Here is a 20291-nt window from a genome sequence, read left to right on the forward strand (position 1 = left end):
ATCCAAATATTGATGTCAGTGAGACAAGCAATGAGTACACATTAGGGTCGTGTGGTGGAACAGATATATATACTTGTGTGTCGTCTGAATAGTAATGGTAGTTGACGTGGTGATGCCTAATAATGTGACCAAGTGGGAGCAAACATAGAGAAAATAAAATAGGGCCAAGGAATGCCATAATTAATATCAACTGTCTGCGATACATAATCACCCAAGCTAACAAAGAACTGTCTCCCGGTTAAATAAGAGCTGAACCAATCAAGAACAGTATCAGAGAGACCTACCCATTTCTCAAGTCAATTGTCAATTAAAATACTGTGGTCAATTGTATCAATTGATCTAGAATGATGAGGACAGCCACTTTATTTGCATCAACAGTAGTTCTTAGATCATTAACTGCTTTTAGTAGGGCTGTTTCAGTACTGTGGTTGGCTTGAAAACCTGACTGGAATTTGTCTGAAGTGCCGGTTTTGATTAGGTGACTATATAGCTGGCTGAGAACAATCTTCTCAAAAAGTTTGCCAAGGAAGGGGAGGTTAGAAATGGGTCTATAATTGTTACGGTCAGCATTGCCCAGATTGGATTTCTTAAGCAGAGGGTTTGGGCTTTTGTTGAAGATGCCTAATTGGAGGAAACAGTGTATTATCTTAGTTGTATCCAGTGAGAGGCAGTGAAAGGTATTAATAAAAAGCTTTGTAGGAATAGCGTGAGAACACAGGTAGCTGAGTTCATCTTCCTAATGGTGACATTGATTGCCTCTTCATTGACCAAGTAAAAGGATGGAGATCCCAGAGAGTAGTAACAGAAAGGTTAAAAAAAAGAAAACAGCTCTGATGTTGACTATTTTGTCTTTAAAAAATGATGCAAATTCTTCACAGACAGCACAGACGCTTGGCAGGCACGAGCGTCTGGATTTAAAAGACTGTCGATAGCAGAAGAAAATAACATTGGGGTTGTTTTGATTAAGGACTGGGGTCATTGTAAATACAATTTCTTTCTTAATAGAACTGCCTGGTTAAATAAAGTTTAAATGTTTGAGGTTGTTTACACACAGAGGTAAAAAGACAGATAGGTTGTAATGTTTTTTTGATGAAAAGGAAATGGCAAGTGCCACTCAGTTCAATCAGGCAGAACCCCTGTTTTCTCTTATAATGTGAGAAATATCTGTAGACAGAGAGACTGTCTCCTCCGAAAATAAACTGTTAGACTCTGAATTATGTTTTTACCCTATAATCATAAACTGGGATGCTTTTTCATGTTATTTTTTACTAAATTACCTTTCGTATTGTCCGTGTTCTGTTTTAAATGTAAAAGCTTTATTTATCCCTACACTGCTAAAGAAGGTATACCAGTAAAGTGGTAATGAGCCAGTTTATATATTTATAATCCAGTGAGATCAAAGCCTTGGATGGTGAACATGCTGTGTAACATCTCTCTTCTCTCTCTTGTTTTAACAGGTTTCCTCCAAGTAAAGCCTTTCAGCAAGACTTAACATGACGTCCAAAATCCCCCAGTGATTGTCACTTAAAATATTAGTATTTGTTATTTTTTGTTAATGATCCACAAGCTGCTCTGGACTAAGTATGGCAAATTGTGGCAGCGTTTCTCATTCTTGATATGCCATTTTTTCCGACCTCCTGCCAAGGCCACGTGAGCAGTGGAGCATTGGCAAGAGCTGCTGGCACCCACGGACTGGAATGACGACTTATGCAGGAGGCGAAGCTTTAATCTTTTGAATTACTAGGAGAGGAAAGAGGCAGACAGTTGACTCTGTAGTAATTCGGGAGCAGATGTGGCATGACATTAATTAATCCATAAGACATTTAACAAATTGGTATACCCTAAAGGATTACAATGGTTCCCGCTGGTGAGAACATGAGTGTTTTCTCTGTGGCAGAGAGCTGTCCCAACTGCAGCTCCTCCGCCTACCCAGAGGTGGATGTAACCAAAGCGGTGATTTTGGGGCTGGTGCTGGGGGTGTTTGTCATCTTCGGGGTTCTTGGCAACATCCTGGTCATCCTGTCTGTGGTATGCCACCGCCACTTGCGCTCTGTGACACACTACTTCATTGCCAACCTGGCGGCAGCAGATCTGCTCCTCAGCTCCGCCGTGCTGCCCTTCTCTGCCACCTCAGAGGCTCTTGGCAGATGGGTGTTTGGCCGGGCTTTCTGCAGCGCCTGGGCTGCGCTGGACGTCCTCTGCTGCACCGCCTCCATCCTTAGCCTGTGTGTAATCTCTGTCGACCGCTACCTGGCTGTCAGCTACCCTCTGCGCTACCCCGCCATGGCTACCGGGCGGCGTGGCCTGGCCGCAGTGGTCGCTCTCTGGGGACTCTCGGCTGCCATTTCTGTTGGCCCTCTGTTCGGCTGGAAGGAGCCAGAACCGGAAGAGGAGACGGTGTGCCGAATCACAGAGGAGCCAGGCTATGCCCTGTTCTCTGCACTGGGATCTTTCTATATTCCTCTGGCTGTCATCCTGGCCATGTACTGCCGTGTGTATGTTGTGGCCAGGAGGGGGACACGAGGCTTGAAGAAGGGCAGGAGGAGGGAAGGGATGGAGACCGAGGGGGTGATGCTGAGGATACACCGAGGGAATGCCCCCGCGACGGGCAGGCAGCGGGGCGAGGGCGAGGGGGGGATCACAAGGCATCGACGCGCCACCTTTGCCCTAATGAATCTGTTGAAGTTCTCTAGAGAGAAGAAGGCAGCCAAGACCCTTGGCATTGTTGTCGGCTGTTTTGTTCTCTGCTGGCTCCCTTTTTTCGTGGTTTTACCCATCGGTAGGTATCCCATAAGCTCTGCTGCACTTCATTGCTGCACTTCATAGCTTCACACTGAGTGAGAATGACAAAGAATAAGAGAACCATAAAATTGAAAATAAATGCATTTTAATAATTTGTCTTACCAGAATATCTGAGGATAATATGTATCCTCTTAAAAAAGTGATTCAATTCATTCAGAAGCTAATGGAGTCCATTCTGATATACATACAATGCAAATAAATGTAAAATATAAATCCACAATTTAGCTGAAGCAAAACTGAATAGAAATGAATGAATTCAAGTTTATACTGCTGCTGCAGTCATTGCAAGTCACTCTAGATAAGAGCATTAGATAAATGCATAATGACAATGACTGATATCAGGAGGGTCAGGAGAAGGTAAATGTCTGCTAAGCATTCTTTTTCAGATAGTCTTAAGTTTTCATTAATAATGATACTTAAATCATGATAATCAGACTCTACAAAGATGGCTCTTGTGATAAATGACTAAATTAAGAAGGACAGAAATCAACCATTGCACAATCTGAAATCTTAATTGCTTCTGAAATAGTCAGTATGGGGAGACTGAGACAAGTGATTGTCGTAGCGGGGCAGTAATAACCTCGCTGTGATTCTGTCAGTACTTCCCTCCCAGGTCACAGATAATGAGATTAATCCTGAAAAGTGTAATGATTACACAGACTGTAATGTCCTTTATCAGGGAGGGGGCAAAAAATCAATTATTCAAGATGATGTATACATTAGGGTCAAACTCATCATCTGGAGATGTCGTATAACCAACTATTATCTTGTTGAGAGGGTGCACAGTCAACAATTTTGTAATGTAGATCTCACAGTGGCCCCTCTGCACTGTAACATACAGTACTGTTGTGATGCAAAAAACATTCTGAGACCTGAAAAATTCATATTATGTTGCTTATGATGTTATGTTTTGCTGTACAAACACAACATCGTGTGGGACCTTCCTCCTGCCGGCCCCGCCTTACCTCTCTGCTGTTTGTGTTTCTTAGAAGGGACATCAAGAAATTCAATTACTAGCAACAAAATAGAACAAATAAAACACCACATTGGAGCAAAATGGGCTTCTACTCTGAGATGAAATGGAATGAGCCAAACTATTGCTCCTTCTTATGAAGGCCATTATAGATAACAAGCATGAGGCTTGATGGGCTGTAATGCTGGCAGGCATTCTCAGTCACCCTGTAGCCTCCCAAGGCAACCAGCCATCACAGAGTAGTTATGCATCTCAATTGAGACAGACCTTCATGGCTCACAGCACAATGCTCATTCAAGCTTTGAAGTAATGATAGTCAGAGATTCACAGACGGAGGGTTTGAATGACCACTGGATTTTTTTGTTGCTCAACTCGGTTCTCTTAGATGAGCCTTCGAGATGAAAAACCTGTTTTGTGCTAAAGCACTTTTGCACGGTTGCCTGGCTTCCGCTGCAGCTGCAACCATTGTGGAACAGTTTGTATTGCTTACTTAATTTAATAATAGTACCGGATCATTAAACTATGTGACTGTGCTCATCAATGGCGCCACACCTTCAAGCTGTCAATGAGCGTCATATTTAACAACAGTTGCCATGAAAATGAGGCCAATGCCTGGAAATGAACAGCCGTTAATACAGCCTGGGACATTAATCTCAGTGTAACTGGCATTTGTTCAGGGTGTGTGTCTGTCGTAATAGATGTATTGATTTGTGTCCGTCAGTGTGTGTGTCTCTCTCTCTCTGTTGATCTGTATGTTCTCCAGGATCCATCTTCCCATCCTTCAAACCCTCTGAAACCGTCTTTAAGATAACCTTCTGGCTGGGTTACCTCAACAGCTGCATTAACCCCATTATCTACCCGTGCTTCAGCCAGGAGTTCAAGAAAGCCTTCCTCAATGTTCTTCATGGTCGCTGCCTCAGACTTGGGGGCTCGGCCGCCAAACCACAAGGGCCTCTCAGTTCCTACTCCTTGAGTCCAGGCCACACGTCTAATACCCCTACTCTCTCAACCCAACCTCAAGACGCTGCTCCCTCGTGGGCCTGCTGCAGGACGCTCTCGGTCTCCTCCTCCTCTGCCGGCGCTCCGGATCACAGCCAAAGTGCCCGGATCCAGAGTAAAAGCCTGCTGAAGGCATGGTGTTTCACGGCAAGGGAAACTCCGGCGCCGCAGGACACCTCCGCTCACGGATCAACCAAGATCCTGCGCCTTTCTCTTGGAGTTACAGGAGAGCCGGTTTGATAGGCATGCTCAAGCAGTTTAGGAATTTACAGCATCCAACCACTATATTGCAGATTGTGTGCTTAGAAATGTGTTGCTTTGCATATGCCTCTGAGAAACACATTATGTCCATGTATATTCATCTTCCTCAGAGGGATCAGAGTGCCGGGTCAGCCATTAGTGCCATGCCGCTGGAGCAGGTAGTGGATAAGTGAGCTGCTTTCAGGGAGAGCTTTGGGCTTGCTGTGTTTTGAATGTTAGAGAAGTGAGCTTATAGTTTTTTAGCTTAAATGCCTGGACTGTCTAGTAAAACATGATTTGGGAAAGTGAATGAATAATGCTCTCTCTACCCTCAACAACCGTTTAGCTGCACTTGAACAAGGCGCTGAATCTGCAGCCGCTCCAGTGGAGCTGCTCAGTGGCCGACAAGTGGATGGATCGAGCGTGACTGTATGAGTGCGAAAAAGCAAACCTAAATACAAGTAAAAAAAACTATTGCAAGTACGGATACTGGGATACTTGGGATTATTAACAATTAGGGATGGGACAATATATCGAAATTCAATATATCGCAATACAAAAATGTGACAATACATATCGTGGGACAGAAAAATGAATTGTACATTTTACTCTGCTGTAGTAATCACAAATGAGACGACTTGCCCATGACAATTTCACAAGCTCTCCATCCAAATTATATTATTTCCACTTTGTAATGACATTTTTAAATTGTTGTTTACATTCTAACAAGCCAATGCCATTGCTAGAAAGATTTGTGGCTCAGAAATAAACATTATTCTGCACAGTCAGACTTTGTTGACTGTGAAACCTTTATTTATTACATAGTATTGTGGTTGTATTGAATTGTGAACCCCATATCACGTATAAGCATATCGTCCCATCCCTACTAACAATGCTTGGCTAGAGAAACAGATTATAGAGATGGCATTGTAAAAGAACGCCTGAGACTTTGAGCTTTATTTTAAAATTATGTGAATTTCTGCTAATTGCAAGACAGCCCTCAGGGGCAAAGTACTCTTAGAAATGTTTGCCAAATTAGCATTCACTGACAGTTCTGAGAAATGGAAACAAGCTTGAATAATTCTGTTGATTACACCAAAACTACCTTGAGGGAAATGCATACATTAGACCCTAAGGTCACACTGGACCTTTTCCTTGTTGGTGATGTGAATGTTTGTATAGTCGACTTTCATGCTGATAACCAGCGATCTCACAGAGTACAAGCTGGTGTGGGAATGCATGTACTGTAAACTCTCTTTATAGAAGCCGTTTTTACTGTTTTTTAGTTAGCATTTCTTTGCTGAAGGCTGAAGTTTCTGCACTAAAGGCAACATAACAGTGGTGAATTTGCGAGAATGCGTTTTTGTGACAAGAGGAATTTCTTTGAGTATGTTGAAAGAGATGCCAGAAAATAGATAATTGGCAATAAAATTCGAGACAGTCACTGAAGGTTAGAGTGCAAGTTTAGAGTGCAAATACATGTCCTTCACTCTGGATCAGTATTTCTCTGAAGAATTTGTACTTTAACAGTGGCACCATGTAACCCATTCAAGAGGATAATGTCTCTGTCTAAACTCTAGTCGCTAAACTTTTGCATCAGATCGCTGATAAACATGCAGCTCTCATTTTCAGAGATTATGCAGCAAGGGACCCAATGTTACACTGCATTAGGCAGCAAGTAACAGGAAGATGTATTGTCTTTTCAGTATAGAGGCAGCCTTGAATGTTGAAATATGTAATGTTGGAAAATACAATGATGTTTCATGTATGGTCTTGTGTCAGATTTTCATATATTCCCTTTTATTTTCATAAATATGACATGTGTCACCAGTCCTGACTTGAGTAAATCTTGTGAGGTTTACACATAGAAACCTTTTCATCTCCTATGTTGATCTCATGTTTGAATGTTAGACCCTTACACTCATATACATACATATAAATATACATGCCATTCTTTCACTCCTTAAATACATTACTAACACTGACCAACTTTGCCTTCCAATGAGAATAGAACGACAGAGTGAAGCCTGGAAAACTGGGGATACAAAACACAAAATCAGACCTGGAAGGACAGTTAGAAAATAAGTCAAACCACCACCTGCTTTCTTTGTGTGTGTGTGTGTGTGTGTGTGTGTGTGTGTGTGTGTGTGTTTATTGTTTATTGTTTATTAAATGGATCCCCATTAGCTGACGCCTTGGCGACCACTAATCTTCCTGGGGTCCACAAAAGGGACATAAGACATAATACATACAATACATAACATAAAACATACAGTTAAAAATGGTACAATCAGATACTTAGGTGTATAGTATCAGTACAAACAATATACATTATATTTGGTCAAATACAATTCATATGGTCAGCGGCCCCAAGTGTGCCTTTAGTAGTTTTTTGAATGACAATTTGTTTTGTGTGTGAGTTATGTGAGGAGGTAGTGAGTTCCAAGACATTATTGAACGGTAAGTAACTGTGCGTTTGAGGAGGTTTGTTCTTGGGGTTGGAGGTATCAAGTGACCTGAGCTGGCATTCCTGGTGTAATGGTTATGTCTGTTGCTTGTGTTTAGTACTTGGTTAAAAAAATATTCAGGTGTCTGATTAAATACTACATTTCTGAAGAACATGAGGAGGCTATAGTGGAGTTTAGTTTCAACTGAGAACCAGGACAGGCAAGTGTGCATATATGCTATATTTGTGCGTGTTGAGCAATGGAGTGCCAATCTGGCAGCTCGATTTTGAACTAGTTGTAGTTTATTTATGTATTTCTTAGCTGCCGCTGACCATATAACTGGACAGTATTGCAGGTGACAAAAGACCAAGGACTGTATTACTTGACAGATAATAGAGGATGTTAAATAAGTGGAGCACTTTCTAATCATTGCTATGCCTCTTCCCATTTTGGTCACAATGCCGTCAATGTGATCAGACCACGACAATAGTCCATCCAACATTACACCCAGTAGTTTTGTCTTTTTGACCTGTTCTATTGCCATCCCTGACATCGATAGATGCAGTTGTGGGTCACCAATAAGCATACTTCTTAAGCCAAAAACCATACTTTTAGTTTTGGAAATGTTCAGGGCTAGCTTGTTATTTTTCACCCAATTAGACACTCTCTCTAGATCTTGATTCAAGATGGTTACTAGTTCATTTTTCGTTGAAGCAGCACTATACAGTGTCGTGTCATCTGCATACATTACCATGTTAGAATTCTCAATCGCTAGAGGCAGATCATTTGTGAAAATAGAGAAAAGTAAGGGGCCCAAGCAGCTTCCTTGTGGAACTCCACAGCTGTTGTATATACAGTCAGATAGGCTACCATTAAAAAAGACTCTCTGCGATCTCCCAGATAGATAGCTGACCATCCAAGAGAGTGCCGTACTGCTAAATCCATATTTCTTTAATTTACTAATCATTATGTCATGATCTATTACATCAAATGCGGCACTGAAGTCAAGCAACACTGTGCCTACCATTTTCTTATTATCCATTTGTTTCAGCCAATCATCAGTTAACTGGGCTAGGGCAGTGGCCGTAGAGTGACTTTCTCTGTATGCGTGCTGCGAACTAGTGATCAGTTTATTCCTGGTAAAATAATCTTGGATTTGTTTGAAAACTATTTTCTCCAACAATTTGCTCAGGACAGGAAGTATGCTTATTGGACGACTGTTTGTACCTGTGAAGATTGATTTATTATCCTTTGGTATTGGAATCACCTTTGCCTCTTTCCAAACCTTTGGGCAAACCCCATACATTAAGCATTTATTAAAGATGTGACAAATTGGAGTAGATACATGAGTAGAAGCAATTCGTAACAGTTTACCATCTAGATGGTCTATACCAGCCGGTTTCTCATTTGGCAGAGACAACAACAGCCTCTCGATATCAGGGGTGTCAACCTGCACAAAATCAAATTGACAGTTTTTATCCTTCATCATACAGTTCTCAATTAGTGTGCATAGGGAGGAGCCATCAGTGGGTGTCAAGTTCTTTCTGAGATTATCAACCTTGCTCATGAAGTAATTATTGAAATAATTGGCAATCTCAACTGGTTTTGTTAAGAAAGTACCATTAGTTTCTCTAAATGAATTTGCCTGATGTGACGACCTTCCCATTATTTCATTCAATGTTTTCCATAGTTTTTTTCCATCATTTTTAGAATCATTGATTTTACTCTGGTAATGTTCTTTCTTTTTACTTCTATTCAGTTTGGTTACCTGATTTCTTAATTTACGGTAGTTTTCCATATCAGATAGTAAGCCAGATGTTTCAGCCACTTTTTTCGCCTCATTTCGTTTCGCCATGAGTGTTTTTAAATCACTACTGATCCATGGGGCACATTTTGCCCTTACAGTTGTTTTTTTCAAAGGTGCATGTTTGTCAGCAATTTGCATAAATAATCTCATGAATATACTCAGTGCCAAATCCGGGTCCTCCTCATGACACACTGTTGACCAGTTAACGTTTCTCACATCCTCCATAAAAAGTTCTTGCTGGAAGTGCTTGTATGACCTTTTGTGTATAATCCTACTGGCTGCTTTAGGGACCTTAGTTTTCCTTTTTAGTGCTATTAAGTTATGATCACTGAAACCAAGAGCTACTGATACTGCTTTAGAGCAGTGTTCAGGAATATTTGTGAAGAAGTGATCAATGCATTTAAATGATGATAGTCCATTCTTATTTGTGCTGGTTCTTGTTGGTAGTGTAATAGTTTGTGTTAAGTTACAAGCACTAGCTACTGCAAGGAGCTTCTTCTTTAGCGGACACACAGCTAACCAATCAATGTTTAAATCACCTCCAAAATATAATTCACGGTTTTCATCACTAGATTTGTCCAGCATTTCACAAATAGAGTCTAAGTACCGTATTTCATATCCGCACTAGGCGGCCTGTAGCAGCAACCCACAAGTATTGGTTTAGTTTGTGGCAGGTGAACCTGTACCCACAGTGCCTCTATATCACACAACATTAAATCCCTTCGTATTTTTACTGGAATGTGATTCTGGACATACAAAGCTACACCTCCCCCATATTTATTTCGGTCTTTCCTGAACAAAGTGTATCCATCAACCGCTAATTCTGTATTCTCAAATGAGGGGTCTAGATGCGTTTCAGATATTGCCAGTATATGGATATTGTTTGGCTGCATCACACTACTTAATTCATGGATCTTATTTCTTAAGCTACAGATGTTTAAATGAGCAATCAACAGGCCTTTGCCTGGGATATTAAGAGTGTTAGAGCCCATATTAAAATGACACAAAGTAGTAAAAAGTCAGATTGCAGGAGTAGGGCTTAATGACCCGACTCACCCGTAGGATAGGTGGTTTTCCCACTGCCTCGTTGTTTCGTGGAAGGATGGGTTATCAGCCTGTCATGTCTGAGACAGGCAATGTCCCCTTTCTCACGCGCTGCCCTCATGGCTGGCATGAGATCCCTTCTCTTTTGGCGGACTGCCTCAGTGAAGTCCTCATTGATAAAGATGTTAGTTCCTTTCAGGTGTCTAGCATTCTGAAGAGCAGCTACTTTGTCCTTGTACCGAAGAAACTTTACGACGATCGGCCGTGGTCTGTTGCTGTCCGCTCCCGGTCTTCCCATTCGATGAGCTCGCTCCAGCTCCAACTCACGGCTTTTCCCAAGCTGAAGTTTTTCCGACAGCAATCGCCGCACCTTTTCCTCCGTCTCTGCCCATCCTTCGTTTTCGGTTTCCACCATTCCATCGATAACCAGGTTATTTCTCCTGGACTGGCCCTCTAGATAGTCCATTTTTTTGTTGATGTCCTGGATGTTTTCGCTCATCGTATGAATGACCTGTTGCTGACTATTGCAGGCGGCCAGCTGTTTTGCACTGGCTGATTTCAGGTCGTCCGTCTCCTTCTGGGTGTACTGAATGCTTGTTTTGAGATCATGTAAATCCTTCAACATGTCGTCCATTCGTTTGTTTGTAGAGTCCAGTATGATTTGAACAAAACATTTGAAGCTCTTCTCTTGTTGCTGAAGGATCTCAATAAACGTCTCCTTTTGTTGTTGTAGGAGTTCGCGCACCTGAGCTATAGTAACCATGATTGCACGGTGTTGTTCACCCGTGTTAGCTTCTGTTAGCTTCTGTGTGTGTGTGTGTGTGTGTGTGTGTGTGTGTGTGTGTGTGTGTGTGTATCAGATCCCTATTAAACATGCAGCACTCCTATTCAAAAGGCCGTGCAGCACAGAATCCAAACCACGTTACAGTAGCTGTCAGATTAGGGAAAACACTGTGGATGCTTTTGTGATGAATGGATGTAAGCTCTCATTACAGGAAAGACATGCTGGTACCATTTAACCTAATCAGTTGACTTAATAAGTAGTGCTGTTTCATTACTAACGATGAGCGTGATTAATAACAATGTTGAGTAACGACTGAAACAGATGAAAAGATTTGTAGCTTCATCATGAAGTCCTAAAGGCCTCATTATTTTCAATGAGGCAAACACGGTCTGTGTACCATTTCAAATTGAAGGACCCGCCTAAAAGTTTTTTCTTGTTACAGTGTGTTCAGTTTCTTCAAGTGATTAAGCTCAGATCAGGCTAGAATGGGGAAGTCACTAGATAACCACTGGTGTCGGATTTGGGTAAGACTTTACCTTACAATGGTCTTACTGCAGTGTATTAGCCTGTATATTAACCTATGGAAAAGTACACAATAATACTGCTAACACTGCATGTGCAAACATGATGTACTAAAATAAGTTCCTTTTTTCTTTCTTCCTGTTTTGTTTTTTTGCCCTTTCTCTGTTTGTCACTGTGTTTTTTTAATGAATGCAGTTATTTTGTCCAGATTTTTGTCCAGGTATTTTTTGGTATTGTGCATTGCCAAATGGCCTGCTGAGGTACAAAACTACTTAAAAAAAAAAAAAAAAAAAGGTTTCTGGCATTAGTGTTGCTGATTTGCCAACATTTCTGTTCTGTTTACTATTTTCTGTCTCACTGAGCGCTAAGATGATATGTTCTAGTACATGAAGTGATAAGTTCTATCTGCCAGCAGAAATTTAATTGGAATAAGTCTCTCCATGCCATTTTGTTTGAGTTATAATGGCATGTTCAAGTGGTGATAACATTTTGGGAAGTAGCTGAAATGGTTTCCCAAATTATTCATTGCTCACGAGTGCAGCTTTTTTTTTTGTAAGTACTTTTTTATGGTTGTATGCCGCTTATTAAAAAATCTGAGTTCCCGCACACATGGATCACCTCTGCATTTTTTATTGTCAACTTTTCTCAACACATCACACCCACATAGTGACACTGTGTACATGTACAATGGTTAATAAGCATGTCATTTTTTGACCATCAACACCTGTGCAAGGGCCTCAGGCTCCATGGGCAGATATACAAACAATAGAATTTTAAAATATGTACAGTTCTATCCATAGCACTTAAGATAATGTACTTACATCATGTTGTTGCATAGCGTTGTAAGTAAATTATACATTTGGGAGCTTTTCATTATGTACTTATAGAGTGTAATGGTGTACTCTTATACTTTTGCTTTGGTTAATGGACAGACTAATACAATACAATACAATACAATACAATATGACCATTGTAAAGTCTTAGCAGGATTGCACTATGATCCTCTAAGATTTTGTTTGCTGACATGATCAGGTTACATCAGGTTAAGATCTTGATTTGCCAGCTAGACCGTCACACACACATTTAAAAGATCAGAGACAGAAAAGTCATTGTTCATAGATAATACTGTAAAGTTATTATCTCACGGATCTTAATATTTACTTACTAGGATGGTATTTCAGGAGACAGCAGCAGCCTAAATGTTATGACAACACACACATACACATACACACACAGACACACACACACACACACACACACACACACATATATACTAAGCTCCAGCTGAGCTGCTCATTGGCTAACAGAGACTGATTGCACTGGCAACTCCTCTCTGTAAATACCTATAAATGAAAAAGAGCAAGTGTACTAACTCAATCTGCTTTGGGTAAATAAGTGTTTTGTTTGTTGTGCAAGAAATCATGTGATGTCTTTCCACCCTAATGCAACAATTAGTGAAATATAGTACATTTTCCATCTTGGATGTTACAGAGAATACAGAGAAATTTGTGGTATACTCACATATTCCTTACTTGATGATTCATCCTAACAATTCATTGGTGCTGTAAATCTATAAAAAATAGTCCTATGGTGGACAGAAATTGCTATGATTTGTGAACGTGAACTCACTGAAAGCTGAAACAAAGCCTGAATGAGGCTCTAAAAGACAAATCCTATAGCTGTTCCATTGATAATGAATGGAGGACTGCATTGCAGGCACAGTGCCAGTACCAAGAGGGATTGTTCAGGCATACAGGCATATTTTCCTGGTAAATTTATTTTAGCAGTACAATGAAATAAAGTTCAGTTTATTGCGAAGGCTCAAAAAAGAAATTCTACACCGCTGTTTCTTTCTAAAATATAATCTATCTTCTCCCCCCCCCTCCTGGTTTGCTTCTAAGCAAATTGCAGCACACAATAAAAGCAATACAAAAGATATAATTGAAACATAATCAAACCCTTCACACACACATTATATGATTGATTCAAAGTGATTTTTCTCTTCATTTCCATCTTGTACAAATGCCTTTTCAGTACAGGCATGTGGAATTATTCTAGTTCCTTGTGCACTTGTGGACACAGCAGTGACAGAACAGATTTGAATTGTTGGCAGCCGTGAACAAAGTTAATTAATTAGAAAACGACTTCATGCCACTGCATACCAGAAACAGCTAAAAGCCATGTAACTACGCTCTAAGATTAATGTTGATGTCGTTAACGATTTGTTGCTGTTAGCAATCAGCTGCCCTCTGGCACACTGACTTCTCCTTCTTGGTTCAATCCACATTTCTCTCAAAATACGGAAGCGTGCATTCACCTGGAAAAAAAAAATAGCCTGTTTTTTCTGAATTAATGACATCTTTTCTCATAATTATGAAATGAGATAATTATCTGAATTAATGACATAATTTCTCATAATTATACCTTATAATCATGAGAGAAGATGTCATTAATTCAGAAGAACCAGGCTGATTTTTTTTTTTTTTCACGTGAATGCAGTACGCTTCTGTTAGGATCATAGTACCTGAACATAAAAATCAATGTAGGTTGTCACTGAATCAATGCAGAGGTCTTTTAGGAAGTCGATATCTGCTTTAACATGTTGCCCCTTCTTTTTCACCATAATGACTCTCCATATATTCTGATTTCAAATAGCATTACTCCACAGTAATTGAACTTGTCTTGTGTGTCTCCAGCAGCACAGAGATCGTCGTCTCATTAAAGTCAATGGCAGTAAATACGGTGCCCCTGTCTGTGCTGGAGCCACAATTTACCCTCCAGCTGCAAACATGAACACAAGTCATGTTGGAAACCCATGTTGTTAAAACACAGTACAGTCGTGTCCTGTCCTTAATTATAGGTCAGCAGTCCTATCCTGTCCTATACAGAGTTCAGGATGGGATGGGATACCTTAAAGTGATGATGAACCTTGGTAGTACCTTGGGTTGTGCAGCTTCCTAGAGGGGATATAACCGCAAAATCGTCGATTCTCTGTTATCTGTTGCTCCAGTAGAGACAATTGGAGAATTGAGTGTTTTTTCTCTCCATTCACTGTTATGGAGGAACAGGTCTGAAAATGACACTTCTAGTACATAAACAAATGTGAACAAAGCAGATTCTGAAATATATTAAAAAAAACTAGTCATGCTGCTGAATTGTTTTTAAGTGAATCGCTTTCTTTATGTTTATATAAGCTTTCAGTTTGACCGGATTTCAGTGTTACACTTGTTCAAACTGAACCATCATGTCCAGGAAGCTGAACAACCCGAGGTACTCCCAAAGTTCACGTTAAGCGTTGGTGTAACAATTGGGTGTAATCGCTGAACCGAACAGTACAACAAGAGAGTTGTGCCTAAAGTTCATATCATCCTTGACAATAACCACGTTAGCAATAATCCGATATTAACCCAATTAAGACAATAGTCTGTATAAGAAATTACCATGTATACAGCATTTTCTGATAAAGCATAATCACATTAATACATGTGGAGTGTTCTGATTTTAGTGGCATTATTGAAGGGCATTTTAGACTGTAAACACCTTAATCCAACTATGACTCTATCGGAGCATTCAAGGCTTTTTGAGACACAAGCGGCGATCCAAATGCTTGACAACGCTCGCTCTGTCTTCCAGTGGTTAGAAACTTGTTCACAGAGGGAAAAGATGACTGATACCCAAAAAAAGAAATCCCAAAATCTTTGGGGGTGAGGCTGAGACTGTCACTATGCTCAGGATTCTATTTGCACCTTCAATAAAGTCTCAAACTGTCTGTGTCTCCAGTGATTCTCCTTTGTCCTGTTAATCGGATTTTGCTCCGTAGCATGTAAACAGGAATATGAATGGAATAGTTCTATAAGCGGAATATTGTCTTATTTAGAATAAGGCCAATAGTTGGATTATTTCTGTCCATGTAAACGTAGTAAATGTGTGAAAACAACAACTAGTGCCTCCGCTGGATGTTTTCATTCCTCAGAAAAAGTCCCCAAGTCCCCTCAAAGTCCCTGTTCATTTTGTCATTCACAAATGCGACACTTACTGAAATTTCTGAAATAGGTGGATCCAAATGAGAAAATTGACTTTGCAGTTTATGTCCTGTCCTGACAAAACTAGTTTTAGTACAGAAGAGGACTGAATTTAATAACATTGATAGGTATAATTTTAAAACTAAACAGTCATGACCTTTGACCTTTAAAACACACAAAAAGTAGTTATTGCTGTTTTCCTTTGTAGGGCCGCATGTATTAGTAAATCTAAGTGACACACACGTTGCCAATTCTCCCATCTGGTCAGGAGGCTTCACCCAACAGGTAATGGGCATTGCGTTTATAACCTAATCTGTTCAAAGGCTGTTTTAACAGCTGTTCTGGTAAAGTTCATACAATTAATTATTTGTGAGAAATTATTTTCAGTAGGCCATTTGGCAAGGCACAATGCCAAAATATCCCTGGACAAAAATCTGGCCAAAATAAGTATAGTGACAAATTTAAAAGTGCAAGGGCAAAAAACAAAAACAAAACAGAAAGAAAGAAAGAAAAAAGAAATAAGGACTAAGGAGTAGGAGATGTTTCGACATTTAAGTTCAAAGTTGCAGTGAAACTTTGTACAAATTCCATTCCATCTGGCCTGTGTATAATTAAAACCAATAGAAGAAGACAGTTTTAACATGGAAATGGACTCACGGTCATATTTAATTCAGTCTACTCTGTCATATAATTTCTTATCAAAATTCATTTGGAGAGGGATTTTTCTCAGAGTGACATGTGACTTCCCTTCCCTGCTGCTCAACAACTTCACCAAACATTTATGCAACACATGAGTTGTTTTAGAGATTGATTTAATTAAACTTCCCAGAAACAGCAGCAGAGGTAAACACTTTCTTCCTAGTGTGATGAAGCTTTGGAGTGAACCCAGTGGTTTTATATCTAATTCATCCTCTTAGCAGGGTTCCCCAGTAGGGATTATATTACACCTATATGTTTCTATTGTTACTCAGGTATTCTACTTTGTCTATGTGAGCAGAGTCCTGGTTGTGCTTTCTACTGTGTATTATGTCACTTAGTGTTCCACTTATAAAGCAGTATGAATCATTAAAGTACTTCTATTACTAGTGCTAGTAACTTCTACTACTACAACTACTAGTACTACTACTATTACTACTATTACTACCACTACTACTGCTGCTGCTACTACTACTTCTGCTGCTACTACTACTACTGCTACTACTATTACTTCTACAGATTACTACGGAGTACTACGGATACTACTACTGCTATTACTATTACTACTTCTACTACTACTACTACTGCTACTGCTGCTACTACATCTAATACTACTACTACTACTACTACTACTACTAGTGCTACGGATTCAACTACTATGGATACTGCTACTTCTACTACTGCTGCTACTGTTGCTACTGCCACTTCTACTTTACTACTACTACTACTACTACTACTACTACTACTGCTACTAGGCTACTACTACTACTGCAACCAGGCCAAATGTGTATTATGTCTGCATATAGATGAGAGGCCTCGTATAAAGATCAGGCGATCGGAATCAGTCAGATGATGAAAACTCAATGAAGAGGCTAATTGTACTTTCAAGTACAATTTGCATGGCTTGTGTAACTCACTGGGATGGTATTGAAAAGGAGTATTGAAAGCTTATTTTCTGTACTGCTGCACAATGACTACTTTAATGATTAATGGTTGTTATGGCTTCATCTCTCACTTTCCCCTTCTGTCACAGACCTCCCTTGACTTTCACATCAGACCACTAGAGGGCTCTGTGCTCTGCAGGGCATTATGGGAGAGCGACCACCAAGGTGCTGTAGCTTCTGTGTAACAGATAAAGCATGTAGGCGTGCACCAGGATGGATGGAGGGGATTTTTAGATTGAAACACCAAGATAACATTTCTGAAGGGGCAATGATAACACTGATCACCTGAGGAGATTTAAGATAAAAGCGGCTTGTAACCAGTCTGAAGGGCATTGACCGCAGTATTTCCACTATATGTTGGCTGGCATACATCTTTCCTCTCTTTAAGAGCTTAAATTGGTCAGCAGTGATCTTTCAAGGCCACATGAACGTTTCCCTCTCTATACAATCATAAGGCATTTGCCTCCTCTTATCCAATCTGTGCAGATAAAAGAGTCTATAGCTCCTTCAGATAAAAAAAAAACTGCCAAAATTGAGAGAGATGCCAGACTTTATTGAGAAGTGCTATTAGAGCCTGTAAACAGTTGTAAACCTATAGGTCTACATCTATTTATCTCATCTATTGTTCACACCATTAACTGTATGATTACTTTTTGCTGAATGTAAGCAATATTTTTAAAATAGCATGCCAGACTATCAGTAAAGAGATTTTAAAAATTTTTAAAAAGCATTTTTTAAAAGCATTTCTGCTTTATTAGATATTTCACAGTGAAAAGAGCAGCAAAGGTTCCAGCCCAGAAACTATCGTTTCACAGATCGTCGTGATCGTTTCGCCCCTGTCCCTGACCTGATCAGTCATGATATATAAACATGTCAGGTGTGGGGCATAAGGCCGACCTCTGCTGATCAATACCCATGTAAACTGGAGTTTACAATCCAAACTGAACATTACTTGCTTTTTTTATTTTAATGTTAGGCATTTAGCTGATGCTCTTATTAACAATGACTTACAATGAGTGCTGCAGTAGACCTGCCACAGGTTCTCCAGTTCTATCCTTATATAAAGAGTCTTTTTCAATGAGATATGCACCATTTGGGGAAGAAGTGACACCTACAATCACAAAGGTGCTGCTAGATGAAATTAAAACAAGTTGTTGGGAGTGGTGAGTCTGGATCATGTATATTATAGATAGATAGATAGATAGATAGATAGATAGATAGATAGATAGATAGATAGATAGATAGATAGATAGATAGATAGATAGATAGACAGACGATCTGATTTTGAACCCATTGTGCTACAGATTTGATCTTGTCTACAGCTGTCTAAGCAAGGAAAACAGGAAAAATCCAATGTTTTACACATCACACTGAGGAGTGATGAGGATAACAGTGCTGCCACCTAGTGTAAAAAATGTGAATGCATCTTGTAGTTCTAAGTAACTGTTACTGCATCCATGCACTAAAATGACAACACTTTAACAGACTCTAAAATTGTCCCACATTTTTGAGATATGAAGGATGAAATTCAAGTGAAATTGAATTTCATCCTTCCTTCATATCTCAAAAAGGTGTTTTTGTCAGCCAGGTTCAACCCAGTTTCAGCACTCCTCCTCCCTGCTGAAGTGTCTTTTAGCCAAACACTGAATCCCTCCTGCTTCAAGGTGTTGTTCTGTACCTCAGTATGAGGTGTGCAAGCAATAGATAGTTTTCCTATGGGGATCAATTTAGTCTTACATTAGATTATTAGATTTCTTTTCGAATTTTACTGATAACCCCACCACCAAACAGTACCTCTATCCTTGATTTTTAACCATGTGTATCCCAGCAGCACTCCCCATTCTTCTTTTTTTCTACTAATTATTTTAAGCAAGCGTCAGTTTTTTCAACTCATCTCATTCTGTAAAATCTATTTTGTCTATATGTACTATATGTCTTTCTCTCTGTCTAGTGGATTTGAGACGGCAAGGCAAGTTTATTAGCACATTTTGTACACAAAGGCAATTCAAAGTGCTTTACACAAGGTATATAATGACATTAGATAAGAAATACAGGATAAGATAAATAAAACAAACAAATAAAAAGAGATAAAGTGTATAAGAAGAGAGAATAGATAAAGAATTAAAATGCATAGAGAGAATAAAGATCAAGTTGCATAAGCAGTGCAGAATAAAAAAGCCTAGCCTTTTGAGCCTAGTTTTAAAAGTGGGCAAAGTTGGGGCTTCTGAGATCTTCTGGGAGTTTGTTCCAGCTCTGTGTAGCAGAATGACTAAACGCTGCCTCACCAATAGTTTTAACTGTGGGAATAGTTAGTAGACCGGACCCAGATGACCTAAGGGGTCTACAGGATTCAGTAAGAGCAAGTCAGAGATGTATTTTGGTCCTGAACCACTGAGCGATTTGTAGACGACCAACAGTAATATAAGTCAATTCTTTGACAAACTGGAAGCCGGGGCAGAGAGCGGAGAACTGGTGTAATGTGTTCAGCTTTCTTAGATTTAGTTAGAACTCTCTTTTTTTTTTGGTAAACCTGAAAAAAGACCATTACAGTAGTCTAACCCAGTGATTTTCAACCTTTTTCATATCAAGGACCCCACATTTAGTCCACATTAGAGCCACGGACCCCGATTTGATGAGATTTTATCTCTTGGACCCAAATATGAGAATATTGTTATTGTTAGATATGATTTTGTCCAGAATCCCATGACTATTATGTATTGCAGGTAGAGAGATAACAGTGAAACTATGATCAAAATAGTCTTTTCTTCTGCATTCTCTTATTATGTTAACTTCTTGTAAATGAAATAATGGTGAAGTTTAACAATTTATCAATTTGCTGGAGACGCCCTGGAACCTCCTCCAGGGCCCCTGGTGGTCCCCGGACCCCACATTGAGAACCACTGGTCTAACCTACTAGAGATAAAGGCGTGGATGAGCTTATCTACATCTTGTTTGGGCATGAATCCTCAAACTGTTGCTATATTTTTAAGATGATAATAGAAGAGTCCTAC

The 20291-nt window shown here is 39.8% G+C and overlaps 1 protein-coding gene across 1 annotated transcript; it reads left to right on the forward strand.

Moving 5' to 3' along the window:
* The first annotated feature begins 1842 nt into the window (after window positions 1-1842).
* On the forward strand, window positions 1843-5014 carry adra1ab (adrenoceptor alpha 1Ab). Its single transcript, XM_071899961.2, has 2 exons — window positions 1843-2779; window positions 4539-5014. The coding sequence occupies exons 1-2, from the start codon at window positions 1855-1857 to the stop codon at window positions 5012-5014; spliced, it is 1401 nt and encodes a 466-aa protein (XP_071756062.1). The 5' UTR covers window positions 1843-1854.
* Window positions 5015-20291: the final 15277 nt, after the last annotated feature.

Source organism: Centroberyx gerrardi, chromosome 2, assembly GCF_048128805.1.
Source record: "Centroberyx gerrardi isolate f3 chromosome 2, fCenGer3.hap1.cur.20231027, whole genome shotgun sequence".
In the NCBI taxonomy this organism is placed as follows: domain Eukaryota; kingdom Metazoa; phylum Chordata; class Actinopteri; order Beryciformes; family Berycidae; genus Centroberyx; species Centroberyx gerrardi.

Bases quoted from the DNA above. Each gene is read 5' to 3' on its own strand.
- adra1ab (XM_071899961.2), top strand. From the start codon at position 1,855: ATGGTTCCCGCTGGTGAGAACATGAGTGTTTTCTCTGTGGCAGAGAGC. The intron at 2,780-4,538 runs GTAGGTATCCCA...TATGTTCTCCAG, and splicing joins TTTCGTGGTTTTACCCATCG to GATCCATCTTCCCATCCTTC.